Source organism: Phaethon aethereus (assembly GCF_964289735.1).
Source record: "Phaethon aethereus genome assembly, chromosome: Z".
Lineage (NCBI taxonomy): Eukaryota > Metazoa > Chordata > Aves > Phaethontiformes > Phaethontidae > Phaethon > Phaethon aethereus.
This window is the reverse complement of record NC_138577.1, coordinates 68895875-68923281: the sequence shown is the minus strand read 5'-3', so window position 1 is coordinate 68923281 and position 27407 is coordinate 68895875. Positions and strand designations below refer to the sequence as shown.

Genomic DNA, 27407 nt, shown 5'->3' with positions numbered 1-27407 from the left:
GAGCTAAATCTATGTAAAGTTGATGATGGCTGACTGCTGCTTCAAGGATACACTCAGCCGTGTTCCTAGTAGATAGCTTTTTTGGTGCAATAAATAGAGGCACACCAAATTTAATATGAACCTGGTATCAGGTAACTATAGAGAAGCTCCAGAAATTCTGCAGACCGCCTGTGTTTTAACACCCTTATTCCTGCCCCAAACTGTTTTTCATCTGTAATCCCTGATATTTGCACATCTGTTTTGGTAGCCATGTTTTATTACAATGATGTGTAAAATGTTTCCTTCACTCTCAAACATGGTAAATTTGGATATTTTGTTTATGTCATTGTTCTGCTTTTTCTGAATCTTTCATCAGAACTACTCAATTTACTTCATGTTTTGCTTCTGGATACTTTTAACTTCTTGGTAAATTACTATTTTCGTAACCAAAGTATTTCAAGATGAAATTCAGTTGTTTACTTTTTGTAATTGAAGGAATTTTAGGACTCCCATTAATTTCTTGTTGCTGCAGTAGGACAGAATGTCTTTCATAGCATAGTATGATGAATTTCTGGTTCTGAAAACTGAAAGGTAAGTTGTGGAAACAAATACATAACTTTAGATGGGGAATCTAAAAAGCATTACAAATTTATCTAGCTATCTCCTGAAAAATATTTGTATCTCCATACTTACTTAGAAAAATATTTACTTCAGGAGTAGTTATAGATTTAACAACATCCAAGTTACGGTTTGAAAGAACAGCATTGAATGCAGTTTTGAGGGTTATTGTGTGTGTGTGTTATACCAGATTTAAATTAATTTTGTTTTAAAATACCTTGAAGTTATTTTGTATGTCTGGTAAAACTTGAAAATGGTCTGAGAATTCCTCTAGTTAGAGGCTGTTTACTATAATGCACATTCAGAAATAGCTTGCAAGATTTTGTTTTGTTTTTAAGCACCCATTACTTGATGCAGAGCAAGAGAAGTTTTTATTTTTTTAATCTGATCAGTAGGTTTTAGTAAAACAACTTTATTATTTATGTAACTATTAATAAACTTAGCTAGTATTTCAACCCATTTCAACTCTCAAAGAGACTGTTCTTGACAACTTCTACTGTATTTGTTTCCAAATTACTCAATATTACAGCTGTGCAAAAAGCTTGAAGTATCGTTATTGAATAACTTTGAAGTCACTAAAGAACCAGTGTAGTCAAGTATGTCTAACTTACTAGTAGTGCTTGAAGAACTGAATATGCAGTTAACTTTCTGAGTTGTCCTCTTACATTAGTGGTATGAAGAGGTATAGTGTCTTTGCAATAAGCAACAGATGGAAGGAATCATAGTGAAAATCAGCACTGGAGCTTACATCAGCATTGTGAGGTAAATACATTTATCAGTAGGTAGAACTAGTGAGTTCTTTTAATATGGTTCTCATTTTTTATATATCTTTCAGCTCTTTTGAATTTATTTCCAAGTTGGAAGAGATTTGGGTCACAGGGTTCAGTCTGTTAAAAGGAGCTGCATTAAATTGTAGGATTTAGCTGAATTGTGCTTTTTTGCGTCTTTTTCTGTTCCTAGCGGAGGCCAGGACTTTATTTTAAGTTAGGTAGGTTGTACTTGCTCCTGGGATACCATCTGTCTCTGGCACCTAGTCCCTTTGTGTTTGAGAGCAGTCAATTAGGCCCGTGCTCAGTCTTTCTTTTGGTATCTTACATGAGGCACTCTTAGTTTCCTCTGTGTTTTGCACCTGTTGTATTCATGTTTAGCCCTTCCTGAATGGGATTACTTGAATTATGTATGTATTCTAGTTTGAGTAGTAACCCTTGGCAGGTACGGTTGTGGTAGTTATCTCTCCTGCAGTATCCTAAAATTGTTTTCGTGTTCCTCATGGTAGCATTCCATTGTTGATGTACTGTTTTCTTGTCAGCATCAAGATGATTCCTATGCCAAATATTTTGTGTATAAATGGTAACTATACTCTAGTGCAGGAGGATTCTGTGGGTTTCTTTTGAGAGCATGAGTTATAATGGCTGCATTTATACAACAGCTTGCAGGAGTACTTCTGATGTTAAAAGTAAATGGATTTTATAACTACTGTTTTGACTTAAACTTTTCATTGTATTGAATTAATATTTCCCTCATAGACGAAGTTATACAAGTATGTTCTTGTTTATAATGTTTATGGCAGTTTCAGGACTGACTTGTGTAAGAAAATACTTTAAACAATTTTTCTGTAAAACCTGAGGGTCATACAATGTATGCGTTTTAATGTATAAAGTTTATATGTAAATGCGTATTTATTCTGGTAAAATGGCAACAGTTCCAGGACCTTACTCTTAATCTGGTTTCTTCCATTATTGCCTATTCTGGTCGTGCAGATATTCAAGTTTGAAAGGCTAGAACAAACTCTTAAGAACTGGAATGAGACTCTTAAGAACTGGACTTTATCAGTTGTGCACTGTCTAGCGGCGTTTGTATGTTTCTGCTGGTCTGTTAGTCTACAAATTGGTATCTTGTGATCAAATAGTTCTTAAGCAATAACCATTTGGCATACATAAACTGTACCTTTCCTGCTCACCTCTTCATTTATTGTTGGGTTTACTTTATTACATGACCCTCTACTTCACTTAAACCTCTTATTCCCTATTTGGCTCTTCCCTCTTCTTGAATCTGCTTCCATCTCCTTTGACAAATTTCTGCATTGCCCAAATTTATCTCCTCTGCAGGATGCTTAACCACTAACCGAATACCAGCTAAATTAATTGCAGCTTGAACTGCTTCTGGAAATAAGTGAATTTTTCTATCTGTCTTTGTGTGAAAGATAGCAAGTTACAAGGTAGTCACTACTACTTCTAATCTGTAATCTTTAATTCATGGATTCATTAATCATTCCAGATTCATGTTAAGATTTTAATCCTTGGAATTATAAGTGGAGTGTGTGTGGGAAGAAGAATGTAATTGGTTCCAAGGCTGGAATGCTTTTTTCCTCCTTTTCTTCTTTTTTAAAGAATTATTGCAGTCTACAATGATACCATCTCAGAACCTCTCTAGGAGGCTGTAGTAAATCCAAATCAAATGCAACTCTGTTCGAGAGTGTGATCTGTAACAATTCTTAAAGAGCTGTTTCCTGAAAACAGCTTTTGTTTGTTTTTACTTAAGAAAATAAGAAGCAGAGACAGAAGAGATACTGAGTAGGAATTCTCACTGGATTACTAAAAGCATGACAAAGCACAAATATAAAGCACAATATAAACATTCATCTAACATTAGAGTTCTTGAAAATATCTAACCTTATGGTTAAAGTAAGCAAACTGTTTTCTCAAAGCCCTTCCCCAAAGGGAAGTGACATGTCTTGAAAATTGTATAGTAGTTTATTCCACATATTTGGCAAAAAAATAATTGCAAAAAATATACATTATAAACTTGATACAGACTTCACATTTCAGGTATCTTTATGCTTTTCTTTAAATGTATAAGCATCCCACAAAAGAAAAAATGGAGGGAAATAACTTGGTTCAAAAGAATCTCTCTGAACTAAGGAGCTGTTTTTTCTGCTGCTCAGGTAACTGGTGCTTAGTAAACTGCACGTTAATTCTTTGGTGGCAGCAAGACTGTGAGTCCCTCATTAAGAAAAATGCTTTTTTGCAAGTTTTGAAATAATTAAGACTCGCATGTAAAAGCAGTGCAGTCAAGATCATTTACAGAACATGGCAGAACTCCTGGAACAGTTCTTTAAGGATACTTTAGTGAAGACCTGAACTCTATTTAAAGTAAACAAAATATACTAATTTCTTTTGATAAGCAGAGAAGTTGGCTTCAAAGTCCTCTGGGATTAACATGATGTCTGAACAGTTATGTGTTCCCAAGCTTAGTTTTAGATTCTGAAATGTACTGAAATACTACTGAAGCTGAGAAGACCCATGATTTGCTATTTCTTTGTTATTCTTGAATATGCTTTTTAGACTTATTCATAAAAATGTAGTTACAGTGGTGTATTCACTCTTATGTTATGATGGAAGATTACGTTTAACATACCTTTGTCTTGATTTATCCGTATCTATCTATCTTTTCTCATTTATCAGTAGTTCATTACATACTGCAAAGTGGGATATGTAGGAACAGGACAAATTTTATTGTGCTTGTCCTCTCACAAGTTTTATTGAATGAAAAATTGTATTTATTTCTATGTTTGGAGTTACTGAACAGTCAGGAAGGTGGATAAGCCTCCTTACAAAAATAAGGCAATTCCAGAAGAATGTCAGCAAATAAATGGACTATAAGTACATACTACCACATTTCTTTTCACTGTTACTGGAGGGAGTAAAAGTATTTAATTATCTCTCTCTTAAGCAGGGTTTAACTTCAGTCTTTGGCTGTTGTGCAGTTGCCAAGTAGATTTTTTGGACTGTTTGAGAACATTTGCCTTCTGGAGGCTTATGAGAACTGTTTCCTGGTGATGACTGGAACAAGTAGCATTCATTTGAAAAAGTGTCAAAAAATGAAAGCTGTTTCTTCTCCCAAGGACAGTTTTTTTTGCCTATTTATATAAATTTCATACAATACAATACAAATTATTTATATAATTGTAATACAGCTTGTATTAAAAACAACATCCTTGTTATGGGAGCATCTTCTAACATTGAGTGGTTGATTAAGTTTTGTTAATGTACTATCAATTAAGGCAAAACTATATAATTGAACAAAGTCAAACTGCCCATGAGCCAGTGTCTTTTCTTAGTATATTCAGCAGACATGCAGAATTCTATGAACTAAAATATTTTTTCTTAACTGGCATAATTACAAGCTTTATTTGGAGACTATGTAGTGATTGGTATAATTTGTAGATAACACTTGCATAATACTATTGCAGGCAAACTAGTAGCTAAATGTGTGTGGCTTTGTAAAAGGTTAAAACTTTTCAGTAACACGCCTCCATAGCGCGTTTACCTATACATCGGAAAACTGAGCACTAAAGATTGATAGTTACACTGATTTGCTCAGGCCCACATTTACAGTGAAGTGTTTTGTTAAGGGATATCTGTCTTTACAACTTGACAATAAATTTCATGTTTTCTCCTTATAAACTGTAAGTAGGATCTTTTGGTGTCCCAGTTATTCTTGCTTAGTAATTCAGTTTGTGAGGGATCAACACCTCTCTGTTTTAGAAAGTTCTTGCTGACTTCTTTTTTGAAAAAAAAATTCCAGTGTTCAGCTAGTATGAATGCTCTGGAGCATAAAAAGCATATATTAAATTCTATTTACACACTGTTACATTGGCCCAGTTTTTATTTTTGGGCCTCAACCTTTGTCATCCTGGCAAAATCAAATACATAAGTGTACCCTGACAGGGACTTTGGCTGTAGGAGTAACAGCCATTTGAAATGTGAATGTTTGAAGGAGATGGGTTGAGGGAGAGGACGAAGATGGGTTGAGGGAGAGGACGAAGATACTAATGATTGCACATTGGCTCGTGGCTTCTAATGGCCCGAATGTGCCACTGGGCAACAACACAGCTTAATAAAGTGTTAGCTTCTGGAAAAGATGGTGTGAGGAAACAGATGAGCACCTTGCCCAAACTTTTCCTGAAAACTGACATCCAGGAATATTGTTATGGCTGATAAGTGTATTAATCTTACTGTGCTGCAATTATATTAGGAGCAATTTATGTAGGAATAATGCACAGGTAATGTCCAAATTATCATTGATGCCTTGGAAATCATTATATATCACAAGAAACCAGGCATATCTTCTAAAAGATGCTCTAGGAAATTATTTTTAAGAATCTTATGATAAAGTACCTTTACTTCGCAAAGGGAAATACTCAAGATGTTAGGGCTTTCATTTAGGCTGTTTATGTGTTCCTGTGCTTGATCTCATGTCACTTTATTCTACGAGAACTTGCCACATTAGTATGTAGAACTCAGAACTAAGATTTCATTAACTTACGTAAATTATGTTGGGAAAAGAAAGATTTAAACTACAAACTTATTCTGCTGTGCTTTCTTTGTTGTTTTGGATTTATAGTTTAGAACAGTGCTACTTAATTTCTGCTAAGTTGTGACTGTTTTGTGGAAGGATTTAATTGTTTTTCTTCCAGATCCTAGGATAAAACTTCTTTTTTATAAAGAGATGTCTATCATGTATAGCTGGTGTATGGACAGTCTTTTCAATCTTTTAAGCTGCATATCAGTGCCACCTTTTGAGAACTGCAAGATACATCACCCACATGCTTTAGAGAGACAAATTACTTCTTAGCTGTTCCATTGTGGATCTGTGCTTGGGTTTGCATGTTGGACCCCAGTCCTGTGGAGCAATACAAGATGTAAATGTCCCTGTATGCTCTAGTCTCACCTGACTGAGGTTTATGTTTCTTGGTCTTACCAGCCATTTTGAAAGAAACATTCAAACTTTCCATGTGTCTTGGAAGCAGTAGGGTTAGTTTGTCTGGTAGTGGTGAGTCTATTAGTTTTTAGGCTTTGGCAGAGAGGCTTTGTTTTAAATGTTGTTTTTGTTTTTAAATCAGGAGCCAATGAAGTCGAGAGCACCACAGCTACATTTGGAATACAGATTCTACAAGCAGCTAGGATCTGGAGGTAAAAAGCAGTGTCATGCATTTTACTGTAATGTAATCCAGGATCAATTTTTCACAGAACTTTTCTGATTTAGGGTTATAAATCTATTTAATAAATTGTCCCTAGTTACTTAAAGCAGAAGAAAACTCTCCTAGTCAATGGGTTAATGTATACATTTTTCTAGTATTTTAAGACTTCTTTTGTTCTACTCTTTAAAGTGTGTCTGTGAAATCCTAGGACTACTTAGTAAGTCTTAAATATCACTGAAATTTGTGTGCATATGGGTATACCTTAAACTAAGCATTCTTGGAGTATTCCCAGTGCGTTCTCTTTGAATAAACACAATAAATGACCAAACTGCTAATCTAATAATCACATATTTTTAAAGTTACTATGATATTTAAGTAGCTTCAGTCTTGATTTGACTTCACTTCCATTGATACAGGATATATTGCTGCTCACTAGTTTTAAGCCTCTTAAATACTTCTAAAACAGCTTAGCTTTAAATGCGGTTTAAGATTTGAATTTCTCACTTTGCTCTCCTTGATGCTTTTATACCCAGAAATACTCTTATGATTGTCCCCTCGATGACCCAATTATCACTTTTTGCTTTTAGAGGTTAGCAATACCTAAAACTTCTCACATATTTTTGTGCCTTTCACAAAACTGTATATAGTCAGTTAGCAAGATGTGAAGCTGCTTAAACTAAGCAAATGAGTACAAATCTTCCCTAAATAAGTTATACTCTAGGGAAAAAATCTTATGATATCTCTTCCTTGAAAGTGTTCATTTAATTCTTGGAATAGTTTTTCATAGGTCGTGTAGTTAGTTACTTTTTCAGTTTTTTACTAACGTAGAAGTTGATTGTATAAAATAGACTACTCATAATTGGTTTCTGCATGCACACTCATGGTTTTGGGGAGGGGATGGTTTGCTATTAAAGGCAGCTTGTATTTTGTAATAGTGATTTTGAAGTTATGCTTAAACTACAATATAGTACTACTGAAGCTGAAAAGTCATCTCCGAAAGTCAGGGAATACAAAATGAACATGCCCATATTACTTTCGTTTTTTTGTCTTGAATGTATGTGTTATGATTAATTTTAATACTTTTTAAATACTACTTTTGCTTTCAGAAATTCAGGATCATATGTTCATTGATGCACAAACTGGATAGTGTTTCTCCAGCTAGGTACCTTTCAAAATTTTGTGCTCTTCTTTAAAGACCGTCTTTAGGGAAACATACTTTCCAATACTTTCAATTCGTACAGAACCTTTTTTTGATGCTGTGGTATGAATGCTCTGCATCCAGGAATCTTTAGGGATAACTCTTTGCAAGACATGACATTGTCTATTCTTGTTCAGAGATGGAAAATTAAGTTGTAGAATGTCTAGTCAAAATGTTAAGGCTTGTATGCTTACTAATTGGAGAAAGTCATGAGGGTATAATGCCCTTTTTTTTCTAAGTAGTTGTAAATAATCAGCATATACTAGACTAGCATTTTGGAAGAGCTGATAAGTGGAAAGCAGAGATCTTAATTGCTTAACTAATGAGACACAGCAACACACAAGTTACGGACAGTACCCAGCTGTGAAAACTGAGGTGTAACTATCTAAAATAGCAAAGTAGCTGTGTAGTGGAGGTATACTAGTTCAGACTGCAGAAAATAGGAAATGCTTCTTAGAGGTAGGAACCCTTATGGGAATATTTCTTGGGAAAAATATCTTTTCTTTTACCTTTTTTGTTTGCTGAATAAGATTGGGAGACTGTGTTTAATGTAAGAATGCAGGCAAGTGAAAGTTGGTCTGCTTTACTTCAGGTGTCATTCAGTGTTCGCTGTGCAACAACTATCACTTTCTCTGGTGCTGTATTGAAGTACTGTAAGGAGAATAATCACTCTGATTCTTTGCATGAAGATGAGGATGAAAACAAGACTACAAAACTGATGAGTTACTAGCAATCTTTAATATTGATGAAGAACCTTCTATACACCTCTGTTGTCAAAGTAACGTGCTTTTATTCCAAAGTGAAAGCCTCCTCCAGCAGTGTAGAACCTTGTAATCTCCTTTTAAGTCTTGTCTGATTTTCTCAGGCACTCCACTTGAGACTCCTTTTAATGAGTTTTGTGGGAAAGACTCATCATGAAGAAAGTAATATTCATGCTGCTGTCTTCATGGAGAGAAGTTTAAAAAAAATCACTGATTCCTTGTCTTTCTGTGGCACTTTCCCTTTTCCCATCTTTGCAGGAGTTTGGCCCTCAAACATGGGAAGTTATGCAACCTAAGACCCTTTTAGAAAAAAAGTTGCAGAATTATATAGTTTCTGTAGTATCAGGAGATACTAAAAATCTTATGCCACATCTATCCATATAGATAATGTTGCTTTATGGGCAGTGGTTGTACTTCTGTTAGCGAGAGTAAATTGAAGGAAGTGTATCTTCATTGTGCAAGCGGCAGAAGAGTCCATCATAGGGGGTACAAAAGTAGCTGTTATTGCTGGAAGAAATTTGAAGTACAGTAATTGTGAGTGAATAGGAGGTTTCTCTAATAAATACTTAATCACTGTAGTGGCAGTTCCATTTGTCTAGAGCCTTCTGGCTTCTCAGCTTCTAAAAATCCACGTAGTCTTTTTCTTAGCTGTTTTTGTTTATTCACAAAAAAACTTCTTGTAATTTGGCTGATAGCTTTATGGACTGCTTATTTTGCATTTAATTGTATTAAATAGCCTTTCCACTTGTTCTCCTTGTGCATACATGTACACACGTGTATTAATAGCAAGTGACTACTAAAAATGGTTTCAGAAGCAACTGGTGAAAAGGGACTAGTATTCCCTTTCTTTCCCAATTTTGTAAGCAGAGCCATTATGTCCTATAAATCAAACTTTATTTTTTCACAAATAGGAACTATTAATTCCAGCGGTTATGCTACCTGTGCTACCCTGAAGCTTGAGGGATAAAATACCTGTAGCCCCTGTGAAATCCCAGTTTATTTAGGTGTGGCATGGGAAGGAAGGAGAGACATTAACATGTGAATGAATAGTTTTGGAAGAAAATGAGGTTATTTTCCTGAAATACCTTCCTGAAAGCAAGTAATGAAAATGTTACTCGGCAACAGATTGTCTTACCTTCTAAGCCTTTTTAATGGAGCATCTTAGTGCTTCCTCTGATGTCGTGAATGCCCTTGATGGAAGGAGTAGCATTTTGAAATTGTGTGTTTTCTTTTCTTCCCTTATCTCCAGCCAATATTTGTCTACTACAAGTCTGCTTATTCTTATAATATCTCTTCTCTTTCGTTTTTAATGACCTTGTGACTTAGTTGTTTTGTGGTGTTGTTATTATTGTTATTATTTTTTAATTTCTGTGGTAAGAGTCCTGTTATTCTGCTCCTTGAATGCCATTGAACATGGAAGACATGCTTGAGTGAAAAAAATTTGGGGGATCTTTTATAGTTCTGCTCCCTGACAGAACAAATAGACATAAAAAAGTGATAGTTGTGCAGGTTTTATACATGGGATCTTTGAACTGAGAGTGTTCTTTGTATTTAATAAAAAGTACTTTTGACTTGCATGAAAAAGCATTAACATTTAAAAACTGTATTCCTTGGGAGAGAATCTGCTCATAAAGAAGGCTTATAATCTGTAACTTCACATTCAGATATGCTTTTTCCTGAAATGCCTGTGAATGTGCAGTAATGTGTAGGTGTTTGTCAGGAAAAAAAATGTGAAGAATCTTTCTTAAACAGGAAAGATTTTATGTACTTTTGGGCCTTTTTTTTTTTTGGAAACATTTTAAATTATTCATGTGAATGGATCTAAAACTTATTAAACTAATTTAAGAGTTGTTTTTAAAAATGTGGCTTATTTTGGTCAATTTATTATGTAGCTTTCATTTAAGTTTTATATACCAACAGAGAATTTTATGAAAATTGCTGTCTCTCTTCTGCCATAATTTTGTCACTCAATAACTGTGAGCATGCTTTCCTCATGAAGTTGGAGATAATTTTGTCAGTATGCAGATATTTGTAGTCAACTGAATGAGCAACCTACAGATGGAATTTAAAATATCTTTAATTCTAATAAAATTCTAGTTAAAAGTATTTTTTCATGGTATCCAAGTATGAATGATAAGACTGATACATTTTCGTAAGTGCACTACTACAAATAAAACTATAGCTGAATTGTTACCTGAAACTATCCTAAGACTTTCAGAATTAATAGAAAACAGTTTTGTACTTTTTGTTGATTTTTGTATTAATCTTTTATGCTATCAGTCTTTCTCCTCATGGTAAGACGATGAGCTGTAGATGTATTTCATGTGCTATACCCATAATTTAGCTGCACATAAATTCAATGTGCTTTCCTACTAGGAGAGACTGGGGGTTGGGGTGGAAATTAGTAACTGCTGGCTCAGTTTGAGTATTGAGCAGTAAAGCTGAAAATTTTTTTGAGGGATTTTTCAATTTAAAAACATTACTGGTGAAAACTTTTAAAATGCCGTATTTCTTCGATGGGTAGGTATTTACAGTGTGGCTCAGTTCCCTCTTGCAGTAAGGAGTCTGTGTATATATTAAAGAAGTGATGTATTGTTATGTGCTGAAGAGCATAAAAACTATTCAACTTTTACTATTTGATTTTTTTTTTCTAACATCTTTTAAGAAATCTGTGAGTCACTAACCATAATGGCTGGGTGTCTTTAGAAGTGAATGAGGACTTGCTTGTACTTAACTATTTGACGAGTGGAACAAAAGAATGGCAGGCATTGCCTGCCTGACCTGCCCTAGTAGAGCTTGTGTCCACAATGCTGCTGTTTTACCAAGAACAGACTGTTACTATATTATCTGCCTACAGCAACAAGGGTTATCCATTGTTGGATTTTAGTTTTTCATTTGAGGTCCTTTTTGAAAGAGGCAAAGATCTCAGTTCTCAAAGTTCAGCTGTGGATTATCCTACTTCTGAAACTGCTGTATTAATGTTTTGGAGAAGGCAGATGCTCAGTATTGTTAATGGTATTTTATTTTTCTTAACTTTTGTACTTCTGTTCTTTCAGCTGAAGTCTAGTTAACACTTCCACTCTTAAAAGTGCAAACACTTTTCTTGCAGGGTGACCATTTGGCTAGTGCTGGTGTTAGTTATAAATTTGCGTACTATGGAAAAAGGTATATTTTAAAAGGTTATGTCTAGTGTGAAATGAATGCTAAGTGTTGCATTCTGTATGTGAGAATATTTTCCATGCTTTGCTACTAACAGTCATGTGGTAAGTGCATTCTACATTGCTAGCTAAATATTTTTCAGTTTTGAGGACATGAGAGCCTGCCTTAGGCCTAACAGAATCATACTACTTGGACAGCGGTAATCAAGAAGTTACCGTTGGGTTAGTGGTTGAAGAAGATTGCAATGCTGGCATAATGCAATTTTGGAAGATACAGAAAAGTTAACAGATAGCTTGTGTATGTAGTGGCTAGTAAATGCTGTTAGTGTAAGAACAAGTCTGTATGTAGTCTTGAGAAGTTGCAGCCAGAGTTATAGTAAGCATTTGTGCATGGTGGTCAACTGCTGTTGTAGAGGAGTGGAGTCTGCTCACCATTTTGGTAGTCAGGCTCAGCAGAATATTTATTTTAGCATTTTGAACATGTCAGGATTCTCCAGATGGATTGAGTGTGTTTTGATTGGGAATTTAGCAAAGATAGTTTGAAATACTCTGAATTTCTGATTTGTTTTGGTACAGAGTGCCTTAAGGCTTGAGATTGAACACTTCTTTGTTATAGGGTACATTATACACAGTTTAATGCTGACTGGTAGGATAGATGTTGCTGTTCATAGTTTTTTTTTCCTTGTTTTCTGTGTTGAAAAGGTGTTTGGGCTGAAGGCCAAGAATGTGGTTCAGTACTTCAATGTTCAGTGCTTTTTCCCATAGGTAAAGACAAAAATATTTCTGGTAGTGAAAATGTGGTTCTTCATCTAATTTCAGTTCAGACCAGCACATGTGTGTGAGATTTGAATGTTCAATGACACCTTTTCAATTTTTTTTATAGAACTCTATTCAGGATATAGAATGCATGAGGCAGATACTGGCAGTGAAAGGGAGGTTATCTTCTGTATATAAGGTAGTGATAGGTGATTTATTTTTTTTAATCTATCACCTGGAACCACTAAAAACACTACTTTTATATGGGATAGGACAATGGGATTTCAGATTGCTATTCAGATGACCTCCAGCTCATCCCCTGGGCCATAGACACCCTTCCACTTCAGCTTGTGGAAGAAAATGCAACACAGCATGGTTTCATCACAGTGTATCAGGGTCTGTGCTCTGATATAACTCTTCCCAAGACAAAATTATCATTGCTTTATTATGATTTCTTAATTCCTTTCTCAACTGTTAGATAGTAAATAAGTTACAATATCAATATTCTACTCTATCATAAGGAAGTATCTTAATAACATGTCTGCTTGATGGTAGTGCTAGAAGTAAATTGTAGCTATATTAATGTGACAAGTGATCATTTTTGTTCATGGATCTTATAGAAACAATCTAAATAACTTACCTCATTCTTTATCTTTCAAAATACTTGAGGATTGGCATCCTGCACTTGCTGTTGTCGTAGGATGAAAATTACGGAATTTACCAGGTTTGAAGTGAGTTTGAAAAGACTTTTATAAGAGTACTCTTATGTGATATATGTGCAAACATATTAATTAGCTAATTGAATGTTTCCGGTACTAAATTAAAGGAGTAATAATTTACCAGAGCTTCAGATTTTTAGAATAAAACTTCATTTCTAAAACAAGTGCATTATATTTCTAACAACTGATAACAATGAAAGTTGAGGACAAAATGCTGAGCTGTTAACTTCAGAGTTAGAAAGTAATTCAGTTCAGGGTACTCTTAGTTTTATATAAGTAAATAATGTTTTAGAAGTTCTGAGTATGTGTCTTTGAGTTGTCTCACTTCATAACTTGCCCATATATCTTGCTAACAGTCACTCAGTATACACGAGAAGTGATTTTTTTTTTTTTTAGTAACTTCACATGAATGTTGCTTTGATCTATACTCTTAGGCAGGTAGCTGAGAATTTGCTCTTAAACTGAAAACTGTTTGTTTTTATTTTTTTAGTAATGTGGTCCTACTTTATTACTTTTATCTACTTTGGGGTTATTATGTAGGAGAATAAACAAAAAGCAGTTAGTTGAAGTGTTTTTTAATCTCTTTTAAATAATAAAAATACAGAGCATGTGAACTTCAAAAAAATCATACTCTGTGCTTAATTTAAAAGTTCATTGTTAAAACCACTTAAGTTGAATCAAATAATGAGTCTCTTGACTGAAGAACTATCTGTTCATGTGCACTGATGACTGCTGTGGTTTTGTGGTGAATTGTTTGGTGAAAAAGCTGACTCAGTTTTGAGTTCCGTTGCTGCTGATATACTTGAACAGGAGGGTTGAGCTGCTCAATTATTACTGTAAGTGTGCTAATATTTATGTCTAAAGAATGAACGATCATCATAATTATAAGTTTATTTTTTAAGTATAGTCCACCAACAAACTATAAAAAAATGTTTCTGGCAGTTTTTCTTGTTTTATGCCTGTCATTTCTAGCATTTTGCTTAAGGAAATGTAGATAATTTGTTCAATTTATAGTTAAAGTAACTCTTTTTCCCCTATAATAAGTGCAAGTGATCTGGTAAGAAGACACAGCTGCTTAAATTTAAATATAAGTAATAGGTGCACATGTTAATGTTTGAGTGGTATACAAAAATTTGTGTTGATTTTGGAATAGACATCACACAGATTGCAGAGAGTAATCAGTGTTTTTCGTATAAAATGTAATAGCTGTAATTGTGAAGGAAGCTTGGTGGTATGGCTCACAAAGCATTGTGATTGTTAGATAAGTATATATTTGATTTAATAAGGCTTACAGTAAAAATGCATGTCTAATTCTGTTTTAGTAATATAAATAACTGCTTATATTAGATCTGTCTTAATGGAACAATCTTGCTGCTATATTACTATTTCTTAAATTTGCAAACATATTCTTGTATTTCTAAATAAGAAATGCAGTCTAACTGTTGTGCATGCCTCCAACATGGCATTTTAGCAGTGAAGAAGTGATACTGCTTATATAGTGGCTCATTCCATGTTTAGAGTTTTACAGTGCATGGATGATCATGGTTTCAGTAGCCATAAAGTGCTATGTTTCCTGAGATTGTATGGCTGCCTGTGTATGCTGCTTTGGTTTTGTGTATGCATGGTTTTGTGTATGCTGCTTTGGTTCAAGTAAAAAAACACATATGGCACTATCCTGGATTTTGTAATCGCTTACTTTCAGAGGATTCAGGCTGGATTCTGTAGTCTTAGTAAGGAATGCTTGTGTTTGTGGCAGGTTGTTGAATTGTATCCTTGACAGAGTACCAGTGAAGATGGCTGTAACTGCAAATCTTCAATCTACTCAGTTTAGGGTACTTTCTTTGTGTCCAATGAATTGCCACACCTGAAAATTAAAACTACAAATAAAAGGCAGTAGGGAGTGAGTAGCTGAATACAGAACAGCTTGTTCTGCAAGTGCAGTCTTAAGTATTTTATTGGCATTTATGGTTCTCATTTAACAGACAATCTAAGCAATAAGATACATGCAGATTACATCAGTAGGTATGTTGCTTGCCTGGCTTGGAGGAAACTCTAGAAGGAAACTAATATTGCAAGAAACTGAAAAACACTGACTGAAAAACTACTTACTTGCCTAACAGCTTTACAAATTTAGGTTGCATTTTGTAGAGATATTTTGTCAAGATATGGGTCAAAGTTAAGTGAATGGTAGGTTGAGAACACAAGGTTAAGTACAAGTGGTGTTGCCATTGACCTGTGTGTTACGTATTTCTTTAACAGTCAGTCTCTGCTGCTTGTTTATATATCTGGTTTTTTTTCTGAATGAGGACACACATATGCAATAATAGAGGCTACTGTGTAGTATCTGTGTTAAACAAAGTAGCTGGTATTTTTGCTTTAAGATAGGGATCTTTGTTCATGCTAGTCATGTATATTGCATTAGATAATTGCAGTGAACAGTATGCAGCCTCATCAAATCAGGTTTGATGCTGAAGTTCTTGAAAAAGATGACAGCCAAGGTAGATAATGGTCATGAACTAGACATACCTTTATTTTAAAGAAAATCAAGTGGAAGTTATTTGACAGATACAGTTGTAATGTACCAATAATGATTTCTTTTTTTCTAATGTTTTTATCTTGTCATCGTTATAGAAGAAGTCGACCTGTCAGCTTTAAAAACTTTCTGGACATCATGTACCTAAATATGGTGGACTAAAGCATTTGAGTGATAAACTAGTCTTGACAGATGACAGAGGTGGTTCTATTCTATAACTGATTACTCAGTGCTAAGAAACTGGGAACAGGAGAGAAGAAAACAACACTCGTGTTCCTTTTCTACTCTCTGAATATACAGTAAAGTATGTCTGACTTACCTCCAGTATTTTACTATTAGTATTACAATGTACACAGTTGTGGAAAAATTTACTAACTGGAGGATATGTGCCCCTTATTGATATTTTGATGATGATTTTGATAATATTTTTGATTTTGATATCTTGGTGATGTATAACATTTATCACAACATGATAATTTATGTGTAATAGTTAATGCCATTTTCTTGATCTCATAAACACAAGGCGGTAGTCTTCTGTAGTTAGCTTTTTAAGAAATACTTGAAAATAAGCTTGTATAAGGAGTAGCAGTATTGACTCTGCTGTTTTCTTGTATGTTTGTGGGAGCATTAGTAGCATTACGTTCAATGTGTGGTTTCTTTGTAGGAATCATTTTAAGCTGCTTGTCCGTTTTGTGAGGGGTAGTTCAGTGAAAACTAGACAACATATTCCATAAATCCACTTGAATGGGCACATGTAAACTGCAATAAGCCAAAAATGAGTGAACAGAATAGTACACTACTGTTTCCACTCTTCTGCCAGGATCTCTCCTGTGCATACCATATGTGATATAACTATCTGAGTGAGGGCTCCAGTGTCAAGTTGTACACATAATATTGGCAGAGCTTAGTTTCTTATTTTTAGATAAAAAATTAATACAGGTTCTCATATTTTTCCCCAGCACCTCAGTGGATAGGCTTGTGCACTTTTTGGGTTTCTGCACTTTTATTTTGGAGGTCACTGGTGTACAGCAGCAACATGAAAATGAAATGGTGGCTAAAAAAAATTAACTCTCTTTTAAGGGAAAAAGACCCCAAATACTCTTTATTAGTAACATATTACTTTCTGACTTTTCTTCTGGAGATGTAGAGACATGAAGAAATAATGAAATTCATAGAATCATTTAAATTGGAAAAAACCTTTAAGATCGAGTCCAACTGTTAAGCTATTACTGCCAAGCCCACCATTAAACAGTGTCCGTAAGCACCACATTTAGATGTCCTTTAAGTACCTTCAGGCATGGTGACTCAACCACTTCCCTAGGCAGCCTGTTCCAATGCTTGATAACCCTTTCAGTGAAGAAATTTTTGCTAATATCCAATCTAAACCTCCATTTGTGAAACTTGAGGTCCTTTCCTCTCACCCCATCACTTGCTACTTGGGAGAAGACTGACACCCACCTTTCTACAACCTCCTTTCAGGAACAGAGCGGTAAGGTCTCCCCTCAGCCTCCTTTTCTCCAGGCTAAACAACCCCAGTTCCCTCAGCTGCTCCTCATAAGACTTGTACTCTAGCCCCCTCACCAGCTTCGTTGCCCTTCTCTGGACACGCTCCAGCAACTCAGTGCCCTTCTTGTAGTGAGGGGCCCAAAACTGAACACAGGATTCGAGCTGCGGCCTCACCAGTGCTGAGTCCAAGGGCACGATCACTTCCCTACTCGTGCTGGCCACACTATTTCTGATACAGGCCAGGATGCTGTTGGCCTTCTTGGCCACCTGGGCACACTGCTGGCTCATATTCAGCCGGCTGTCAACCAGCACCCCCAGGTCCCTTTCCGCCAGGCTGCTCTCCAGCCACTCCTCCCCAAGCCTGTAGCGTTGCATGGGGTTGTTGTGACTCAAGTGCAGGACCCAGCACTTGGCCTTATTAAACTTCATACAGCTGACCTCTGCCCATCGATCCAGCCTGTCCAGATCCCTCAGCAGAGCCTTCTTACCCTCAAAGCAGATCAACGTTCCTGCCCAACTTTGTGTTGTCTGCAAACTCACTGAAGGTGCACTCAATCTCCTTGTCCAAATCATTCATAAAGTTATTAAACACAGCTGTCCCCAGTACTGAGCCCTTGGGAACACCAGTTGTTACTGGCTGCCAACTGCATTTAACTCCATTCACCACAACTCTTTGGGCCCAGCCATCTGGCCAGTTTTTTATTTATAATACAGTGATGTTAGGTTATTGTTCTTAAGCAAAAGCATCAAGTCTATTTTGATTAAAAAACAAAATGAAACAACCCTCCAAACTTCTAGTACTTTGAACTGTTAATATGAAATGATTTTATAAACGCAGGAAATTTTAGACCTAATACTCCATACTTCCCTTCCAGACATTGGTGACTTAACATGATAAAACACAATTTTAGTGTATCCTGGAGTTTTCATCTAATCAGAAGATCAAGTGCTGTAGGTAGATTATGTACTGTTCTTGCCATGTTAAATAAAATGAAATTGATCACAGCAGAAATGCCAACTCCCTGCCCTGGATGTATACTTAACAGGAATTGCTGTGGTGCTTTCATGATATGATGTGGTAGAATAAATTGTTAAAGGGTATTTTTTTCACATCCTCTATAAACATGCTTCTGAAATTAGCAAGTTTGCCTACCAATCTCACAATGTCACAAATTATTTTCTACAAGTGTTTCCTCTTTTACTAGCATGTAGTCATGCAAACGAGTTTTGTAAATTTAGACAAAGCCCCAAAGTCTTCTGGCTTCTGTATTTTTGAAGTACGTTCAGTATTTTAAAATATTATGAAGGGGCACAGAGCAGATGCAGTGGTAATAGAGGAGACTAACTTCTCTTGGGAATATTTGGTGTTAATGTCTTTAAACATGCAAATACAAGAACAGAGATTCTCAGAATGTGTCTCAGGCCATTACAAATTGTGCTTTTTCTTCCAAATTGCCAGTGCTTTTCCTGTTCTTTGTATGCTCAGGTGGTTTGTGTTTTGGGGTTGGTTTTCTTGACTTATGTTTCTGCACATCTGTTGGATAATTTAATTTGCTTCTGCAGACACATCCACATTTCCAAGTGTAATCCACCATAGCAGAAAGTGGGGGCAGAAAACTTGAATTCTAGAGTTACGATACCCCCTTATGTGTACAAATATCTTTTCTGATCCATTATCTGATAATTAGACATGATCTTTTTGAAATTAAAACCACTGCCTTATACCATGTTGTGATGTACTGTGCAGTGTGGTCTATGCTCCTTCATTTGTAGCCATGAACTACTGTTCTGAGGTCTTTCTGAAATGGGTATCATTATGCATGTTAAGTGTATTAGTATAAATATGAGTATGTTTATGCATATTTAAAAAATAAATGGAAGCTCTAGTCTTCAGAAAATTGAACAGTTAAACTGGATTTTTAGGTCTTATGTTTTCATTATTCTCACATGTAGGAAAAGAGATTAGTGAAAATGCTCTTAAAATGCTGCATTCATTTGCTTTTAGTTTTGCTAAAACTGTAAGATGTGGAGTGGGTTTTTTGTTTTTTTTACCCAAAGCTGTAGTGGTCACAATTACAGATCTCTGCCCTGAGTGTAAGTAGCACTGTAGAAAGGTATGAAAAACTTGAGACTTGTTGTACCTCAAAAAACACCCAGAGTTAGGAATGTTTTCATTTGATCTACAGACAAGGAAAGCAAAATCCAGTGTTTCGTTATGGTATTCTGAAAATAGATTTTGTGGTTCTGTATAGTACAGTATTGTAACAATGGGCACTATAGGAAAAGCTCATATGAAAGGAAAAATACATTCCCAGAGTATTGAATACTTACAATAAATGAGACACATAGGATACATACCGAAGAGCAAAAAAAATCTGGAGTAACTAGCTTTAAGTGAACAAAATTTATTCTGATTGAGGAAGAGGTCCTGTGCATATGAGGAAGTGCAAGATGAATAGGGGTAATGATACCAAGTTTTTTTTAATTTACATAGTCACACAATGCATATGTACAAAAAGGTGAAAGTAAAATTGGATCATAAGGCTTTAAATACTGAAATTTTCAAACTTCTGGGTTGCCAGGCTTCTTATGGTAGTTGTTTATATAAAGCTATAAAGTCTAGAATATTTTCATATTAATTTTGGTGGTATAGGTACTTTTCATGGTATTGGTAAAGTATATTAGTATATGTGAAGGTATGTGAACATGAAGATACAATGTGGCATTGTTGCTAATGTAATTGTAAATGCAGTGCAGGAGACTATTAAAGAGTATTTCCAGTCTTTTAATACCTGCATTTATTTTGTCAAATATTAATTCAGCAATTAATTAAAGGGGTGGGTGATCTTATGTGCACTGCTACCTTAAACTGAAAGTTGGTTATGTCTCTACTAAAGGTTTAAATATGTTTAACTGATTTGTTAAACATATTTAACTGATTCTCCTGCTGTGCCAGGAGAAACCTTGTTATATGGGCATGCTTGTTATGCTCCTGTTCAGGGAAAAGAACAGAAGTAATTTCTTCAGATAACATGTAGTTTTGCTGGTCTAAGCTGTGCACATCAGGATACCTTTGTTCAATGATTCTGGTAACAGACTAGATAGTAAGGGAATCTTTTCAGTGCAATGAACGTGACTTTCAGCCCTAGTTTTCAAGGTGTTTATGGCTTTGGTATAACCAGCTGTCTGAGGAAACGTGTACTGTGAGTATCTGTTCCTGCCAGTGTTTCTGGAATGCTGACATAGAAAACGCAACAAAAATAACTCTTCCACACAATAGTAACAGTCTTCACTTTTATAGTTTTTATGAACAGCAAATTAACATATTCAGGTGTTTCGTGTTGGAGAACATAACACTTATTTTGCATCAGGAAAGATGTTAAACTTAGAAATAAGTTTTCGGAGGGACAGTTCATGTTTTGGACTCCATGCAAGACTTGAAAACAAGTGTAGCTTTAACACTAAATTTGATTTTTGCTCTCCTAAATAGATGTATTTTATACCTGTTTACAGAGTGTTTAAGAGATGGGTTACCTGAACATATAGTGAGATATTTTTGTTCCTATATATCCTGTTTAGAAATGATGCAAGCTTTGTTCTGAACTTAATTTTTATTTTAATAATTTTCTAAGTAAAAAAACAACCCACCAAACCACAACTAAAACTGAAAAATTTGTGTTTGTTAGTATAAAATTTTAAACATAAAATCGTGTTTCATTCAAAAACCTGTTGTCTAAAATATTTTAATGATTTGACAATAAGAATAGAATTTAATGGATTCTTTCTGAACATCAGTTTTTGAAAGAATTTTAAGTTGAGTGGTGTCTGGTGTGATACTTCAGAAATGAAATCAGGGCGAATCATTATCATAGGTTCCCCCTAAGACTTCTAAAAATTCCCTCTGTCATCTGTTCATATTACATTAAAAAAATCCCTGTTCTTCATATGGTTTGAATTAGTAAATAAGTCTACATTTTACTAGAAATAGAGATTTTAAAAAAACCCACAAACTTCAACTTTGTGGTGTTTAGATTTTTAATGGGCTAACTCACATTTAAGAAAAATGTTTTCTTTTATGTGCTATCTAAACAGAAACCAAAAATAATGGAGGAAGAGAAGACAGGAGAAGCCTTCCAGTGCAAATTTGAGTAAAAGAAGCATGTATTTGGAAAAAAATGAATACTAACAAGTGATGACTATAACAATGTCATCTATGGTATTTTTATTTTGATGATGCATCTAAAAATTGATTTCATGTCTCATTAAACTTGAGGATTCATTAATCTCTTTCAAATTTTTAGATGATTTCTACAGATAAGGTGGTTTTATTCCTGAAGCTGTGTTATAGTCTTAATTTAAAAAGTTTAATTTAAATGCCTATTTTTTTGAAAAGGAGCTTATTTAAACCTCTCTTCATATCTTTTTAAAATACTGTTTCAATTTCCTGTTACAAAACCTAGCAGATAGGTTCTGATTTTTATTTATTATAAAAACCTTTAAATCTTTCACAGGTCAAACATGTAATATTCATAAAATATTTAATGAAACTGGTACTGCCTTTATTACTCCTGTTGTACTCCTGTAGTTTTTATGAGCTTTTATTGTTGCTTTTGTGTGAAAAATGTGTTTGTAACCAGGTCAACTTGAAATTGGGTAGGGATTTTATTGGTATGTTCATTAATCTTATGTAACCCCTTATAATTACTTTGTATCTTCATTTTACAGATGGAATACCTCAGGTTTACTATTTTGGCCCATGTGGCAAATATAATGCTATGGTGCTAGAACTACTTGGACCTAGTTTGGAAGATTTATTTGACTTGTGTGGTAGGACATTTTCTCTTAAAACCGTTCTTATGATAGCCATACAGTTGGTAAGTAGAATAGATGTTAACTTGAGTGTTTATTAGAATAACTAAATCAGTTTTCTGTGGGTTAAATGCTTATTTCACTTGAGATTTGCACTTCCCATGTTTTAAATTGGTGTTGGTGGCTTCTAAAGAGCCTGTGATACAGTTTTAGCACTTTCATTTACTTTGTTCTAGTTTTTCAAGAATCATTGCATAAATGTAGTTTCATTGTGTCTTCTGAGTTCTCATAATCACAACCTGGAATCATGAATTTTAGTCTGACATACTTAATTGAAAAATAAAAATCTTCATGAAGTAAAAATATTTGTAATCCATGAAAGCAGTTGGATGATGAGACTCCTATATAGCGTAAATATTTGTCCTGGGCATTATCAGAAAGAAAGCAAGCAAACAAAAAAGGTGCCCCAAACCCTTTCAGAAATACTAAAATAGTGCAGATTTATTCAGTGAAGAATCTTTCCTTTTTTTGAAGATTTTCTGATTTGGTTCCCACCTGAGGGTGGGTGGAAGTGGAAAATCAGAGAAAGAGAAACAAGGCTTTGCATGTTTACCTTGGTACAGTGTGTTTTAAATAAGTCCTTATGAAATGTTAATGATACTGAACCTCCACGTCCCTAAATAGGTAGTGATATTTTTACTTATAAAGGGTAAAAACAACTGTTTAAAACACATCTGTAACGGGGTAACAGACCTGCAACTATGGACACATAGACATATTCAGCTTATTTACAGCCAAAATGAGAAAGTTTCTTTTTTAAAATGCTCAAATTATCACAGATCCAAAGATAGCTTTTATTTAATACTTGCTGTTCCTTTCTGAATATATAAATTTTTATAGAAAATGATCCAGCTAGAATGGAGGTTATATGCATAGTGGTGAACTTTAAGTGCTTTTCTCATTTATATTTCTAATATGTAATAGATCTACATGGAACTTTGCTGCTCACTGCTTCATAACATAATTTCTGGTTACAGTTTTAATGTGTACAAAACATACTTGGTGTCAGCTCTTCTGAAAGAAGATAACCTCTGTTATATACTAATTCCTGTCTAATGTCCAATGTGAAAGTTTCCAAGACACGATGTGGTGTATCTGCTTCAAGGACTTGTACAATTTTCATTGACTTTAAGTGGAAGATAACTTGCTAAGACCAATAGCCCTTTTGGTTTTAAGGCGATAGGAGGGGTAATTTCCTCTAAATATAAAGTCAATCTAAGATATTTAGCTACCACCGCAGTTAAATGTGGCAACCTGAAGCTTAAACTAAACTTTCTGTTGTTTTTTCCTTTTATTAAAGATTTCTCGTATGGAATATGTCCATTCAAAGAACTTGATATACAGAGATGTAAAACCTGAGAACTTCTTAATAGGACGACCTGGAAATAAAACCCAGCAAATTATTCATATTATAGATTTTGGTTTGGCAAAGGAGTATATAGATCCAGAAACAAAGAAGCACATACCATATCGAGAACACAAGAGCCTTACAGGAACAGCTAGATACATGAGTATAAATACACATTTAGGAAAAGGTACGTGTGTGTTTTAAGTGCAGAAACAAGAATTCAACAGCTGTCATTTGTCTGAAATAATCTTATTTTCCAAGTTGTAGTTTTTCTTTACTGTGAACTGTGCAAAATTATAGTTTGTCCCTATGGAAATACTGTTTGTGGGACTATGGTTCTCTAGGTCTCTAATCATCATGGTCAGCAAATAATTATATTAAATTTTTTAGACACCCATAAAAGAAATATGAGCTGTATCTTGTTGTATCCTAACATCTTCACATTAGCAATATATCATGGTCGGGTGGGGTGGGTGGGAAGCAGATATGCTTATTAAAGATGTCAAAGTGAATAGACTGCAACAACCCACGTTTTCAATGCTACCTTGCTAGTTTTTTGATCCCTTTGAAATGCACCAAGTAGTGGAATACAAGTAGCTTATATTTGATGCTGATTTCTTGAATTTTTTTTTTAATGCTTATACTGTTAATGAAGTTTTATCAGAGTAGTTAAAGGTTATGCTAGTGTTGTAAATACAATGAGCTAAAGAAATGACATGATATATATAGAGAGGTCAGTTGTTATTTTTGAATTAATAAATTTAGCTGGAAAAAGGTACGTGAGCACTCAAAGCAGTCTTTGTTTATTCCAGTTACACAGAGGTTTTCTAGTGAAACAGGTTTGACACTTGAATTTGTGTAAACTTGTTGCATGTCATCGCATGGTAATCACTAATTAGGTTGCTCTTTGAATTGGTCATATAGAATGTTGCACAATACTTAAGATGCAAAGGTACTTCATGTTAATATGGCAAATGAGAAACCACTACATTTTTCAGATAGTAATATATTATTTCTTCAATAAAGTCAGACCACAGTAGCTTGTGGTTAGCAGCCATAGCTGATGAAATGATGTTAACATGTAGAATCACTGAATCATTTAGGTTGGAAAAGACCTTTAAGATCATCAAGTCCAGCTGTTAACCTAACACTGCCAAATCCATTGCTAAACCATGTACCTAAGCACCATGTCTAGGTCTCTTAAATACTGCTAGGGATGGTGACTCAACCACTTCCCTGGGCAGCCTATTCCAATGCTTGATAACCCTTTTAGTGAAGAAATGTTTCCTAGTATCTAATCTAAAGCTCCTCTGGCATAGCTTGAGGCCGTTTGCTCTCACGCTGTCACTTGCTAGTTGGGAGAAGAGACCAACACCTACCTCACCACAACCCCCTTTCAGGTAGTTGTAGAGAGCGGTAAGGTCTCCCCTCAGCCGCCTTTCCTCCAGACTGAACCCCAGTTCCCTCAGCCGCTCCTCATACGGCTTGTGCTCTAGACCCTTCACCAGCTTCATTGCCCTTCTTTGGACACACTCCAGCACCTCAAATGTAGTTCAATTTAATGTATATTTCAATAATAAAGTCATAATAGATCCCCTTCAAAGGATAATAACTAGGCATCGGTGTTCAGCGTTAATACCTTTTTTAAAAAGGAATTGAGTTACCTCCTCTATAGTATAGGCAAAAAATTTTTTACATAATCAGTATGAGGCTCTTCTGCCTATTTCTGCTTCACTCTTGATGCTTGTCTTAGTCTCAAAATAAATTGTGATGAAATACCTGTCTAACTTTCCTGACTACTGAACTTGCCTCGGGTATATCTTTTCTATGAAAATGTAGAGAAAGAATATGTACAATTACTGTTCAGTGCATTCCATGGTACGTGTAGATGTGTGTTTACAAAACGTCATTCAGCAGCGCTTCAGGACAGCAAACTTTGGAAATCTGCAGCATCTCCAGGTAGTTAAAGAATGTGGGGTTTTTTCAAATTAGAGTCTGCAAATCTTCAAAACGGATAGCAGGAAGACTTAAACAGGTACATTTAACTGATGATGAAAAGTTGATGTTTTCCTATGTTGACATTTCAAAAGGGTATTTATTTCACATGGTCAAGCATTACTTTATAATTTAAAATCAGTTTTGAGTTGTATTTCACCCAACTTGCATGTCCACATCCTCTGGCTTCTTTGTTTCTTCACAAGCAAAACTGGAGGATTTAATTTCATCATGTGCAAACCAATTCTGCCATTCATTCCAGATTTTGGCATGAGTTGGTCTTGGTTTCTCTGCGCAGACTCCTAAAACAAACTCGAAGTTGTCCATTAAGCAGGGAGAAAAAAGCTGGTGTAACTGTGGCTATGTTATGTATCCATATGTAAGATTAGCAGTGCGTATGAGGTCCCCAGATTGTTAGAAGCATAAGGTCAGAAATCACTGAATCGGACAATTGCTGAAGGGTGATCCCAGTCATTTGGTAAGTGTTCTGTTTGGGTACTGTACATGTAAGTTTAAATAACTTTTCACATATTTACACACTGCATTTTTTTAGGGAAATGGAGGAAGTGCTGTTTAATGTGTAACTGTCTTGCCTTTGTATCTGATACCTGATTTCTGGAGGCAGTCTTTTGAGTTGCTTTTAAATTCTCATTGGAAACATCTTCACAGGGTGGCTACCTTTCTTATATGCATGCTTTTAGGGGAAAGTTATGAAAACAAGACAAAATAGTTGCTTCCCTTTTTTAAAGGTGAGAGATTGGACTCTTGCCCGTCTTTTCAGTGTTTTGGAATTGCTGCTGTGGAAAGTATAGCATTAATTAAAGTAAGTAAAAGATACTTGAGGTAGTTTCTGCTAAGTATATACAGCACCAGTGTAATTATTTGTACTTATACATCAGGAATGCACATATTTCAACAAGATTGTTTGTCAGAGAAACATTTAATATCTAGAATATATCAAAGCCTTGTGAAAAGCAATTGAGACTCTTTGCTCTATGAATATCCTGGAATACAGCTTGCTTGGCTAAGCTTAGTAAACATGTTTATATGTAATGGAGCAGCTGTGAAAGTTACCTGGGTTGCTTTTCTTAAGACCAAAGCTTTCATACATGAAGTTCATCAACATACAAAGCTTAACTGTCGTGTTGTAGTTGAACAGATGGAATGAAACAGGAGAGAGACGGCTTCCTTTTGCTGGCAAGTTGAGCTTTGGTAGTTTGGAAGAATTTTTTTTTGTTATTGTTACAGACTTCTTTTTCTGATAATATGAACAAATTCTGGAAGCATCCTTCCTTCAAATAAGCAATTTGTGAACAAGGCTGGCATGGACAAAAGAGCTGAGGAATAGAAGGGCCTAAGTTTTGAACTTTGACTTTTGTACTTAAATAGCTGTCCTGGTTTCAGCCAGGATTGAGTTGGTTTTCTTCACAGAGCTAGTGTGAGGCTATGTTTTGGATTTGGGATGAGAAAACGTTGATAACGTCCTGATGTTTTGAGCTATTGCTAAGTAGTCAAGGACAGTCCAGCTTCTTGTGCTGGACTGAATCAATCAATCCCCTGGATCAATCAGGGGTTGATTCACAAAGTGTTGGGTTATCCCTACAAGGCTGTAAATTCAGGGTGTAAGGGGAAGGCCAAACTCAGTGTCAACCATCTGATACTCATCTTCCACAGTCAGTGATCAATAGCCTCCAAAGGTCGATTTTGTTAGAGCTGGCGGCTATCTTTACTTTCAGCTGTCTACCTGCACATTTTCATGTGGACGGTGGAAAAGAGTGGGGGAATCTCCTGATACTTCAGAGCATCAGGATATTACCCTCATTCTGTTTTGTGCATTTTCAGCTGCTGGTTTGAGTCTTAGAAAAAGTCTCAAAATTAGAAGGTACTGGTTATGTATTTCAGTAGTGGGCAGTTTAAATACCAGCCGCCCGATTTGCCATAGCCTCATGGCTGCTGTGGTTCTCTTTTTATTACAGAGTGTCTG

The 27407-nt window shown here is 35.3% G+C and overlaps 1 protein-coding gene across 4 annotated transcripts in view; it reads left to right on the top strand.

The window, feature by feature from the left end:
• The window catches only part of CSNK1G3 (casein kinase 1 gamma 3), a gene marked incomplete at both ends in the record, with an annotated part of 60470 nt that overhangs the window by 3664 nt on the left and 29399 nt on the right, over positions 1-27407 (top strand). For all 4 annotated transcript variants that reach the window (XM_082013018.1, XM_082013017.1, XM_082013016.1 and 1 more), the window contains 3 exons: positions 6503-6572; positions 21937-22085; positions 23381-23615. In XM_082013018.1, coding sequence (XP_081869144.1) covers positions 6503-6572; positions 21937-22085; positions 23381-23615 — 454 coding nt within the window. The remainder of the gene's footprint in view (positions 1-6502; positions 6573-21936; positions 22086-23380; positions 23616-27407) is intronic.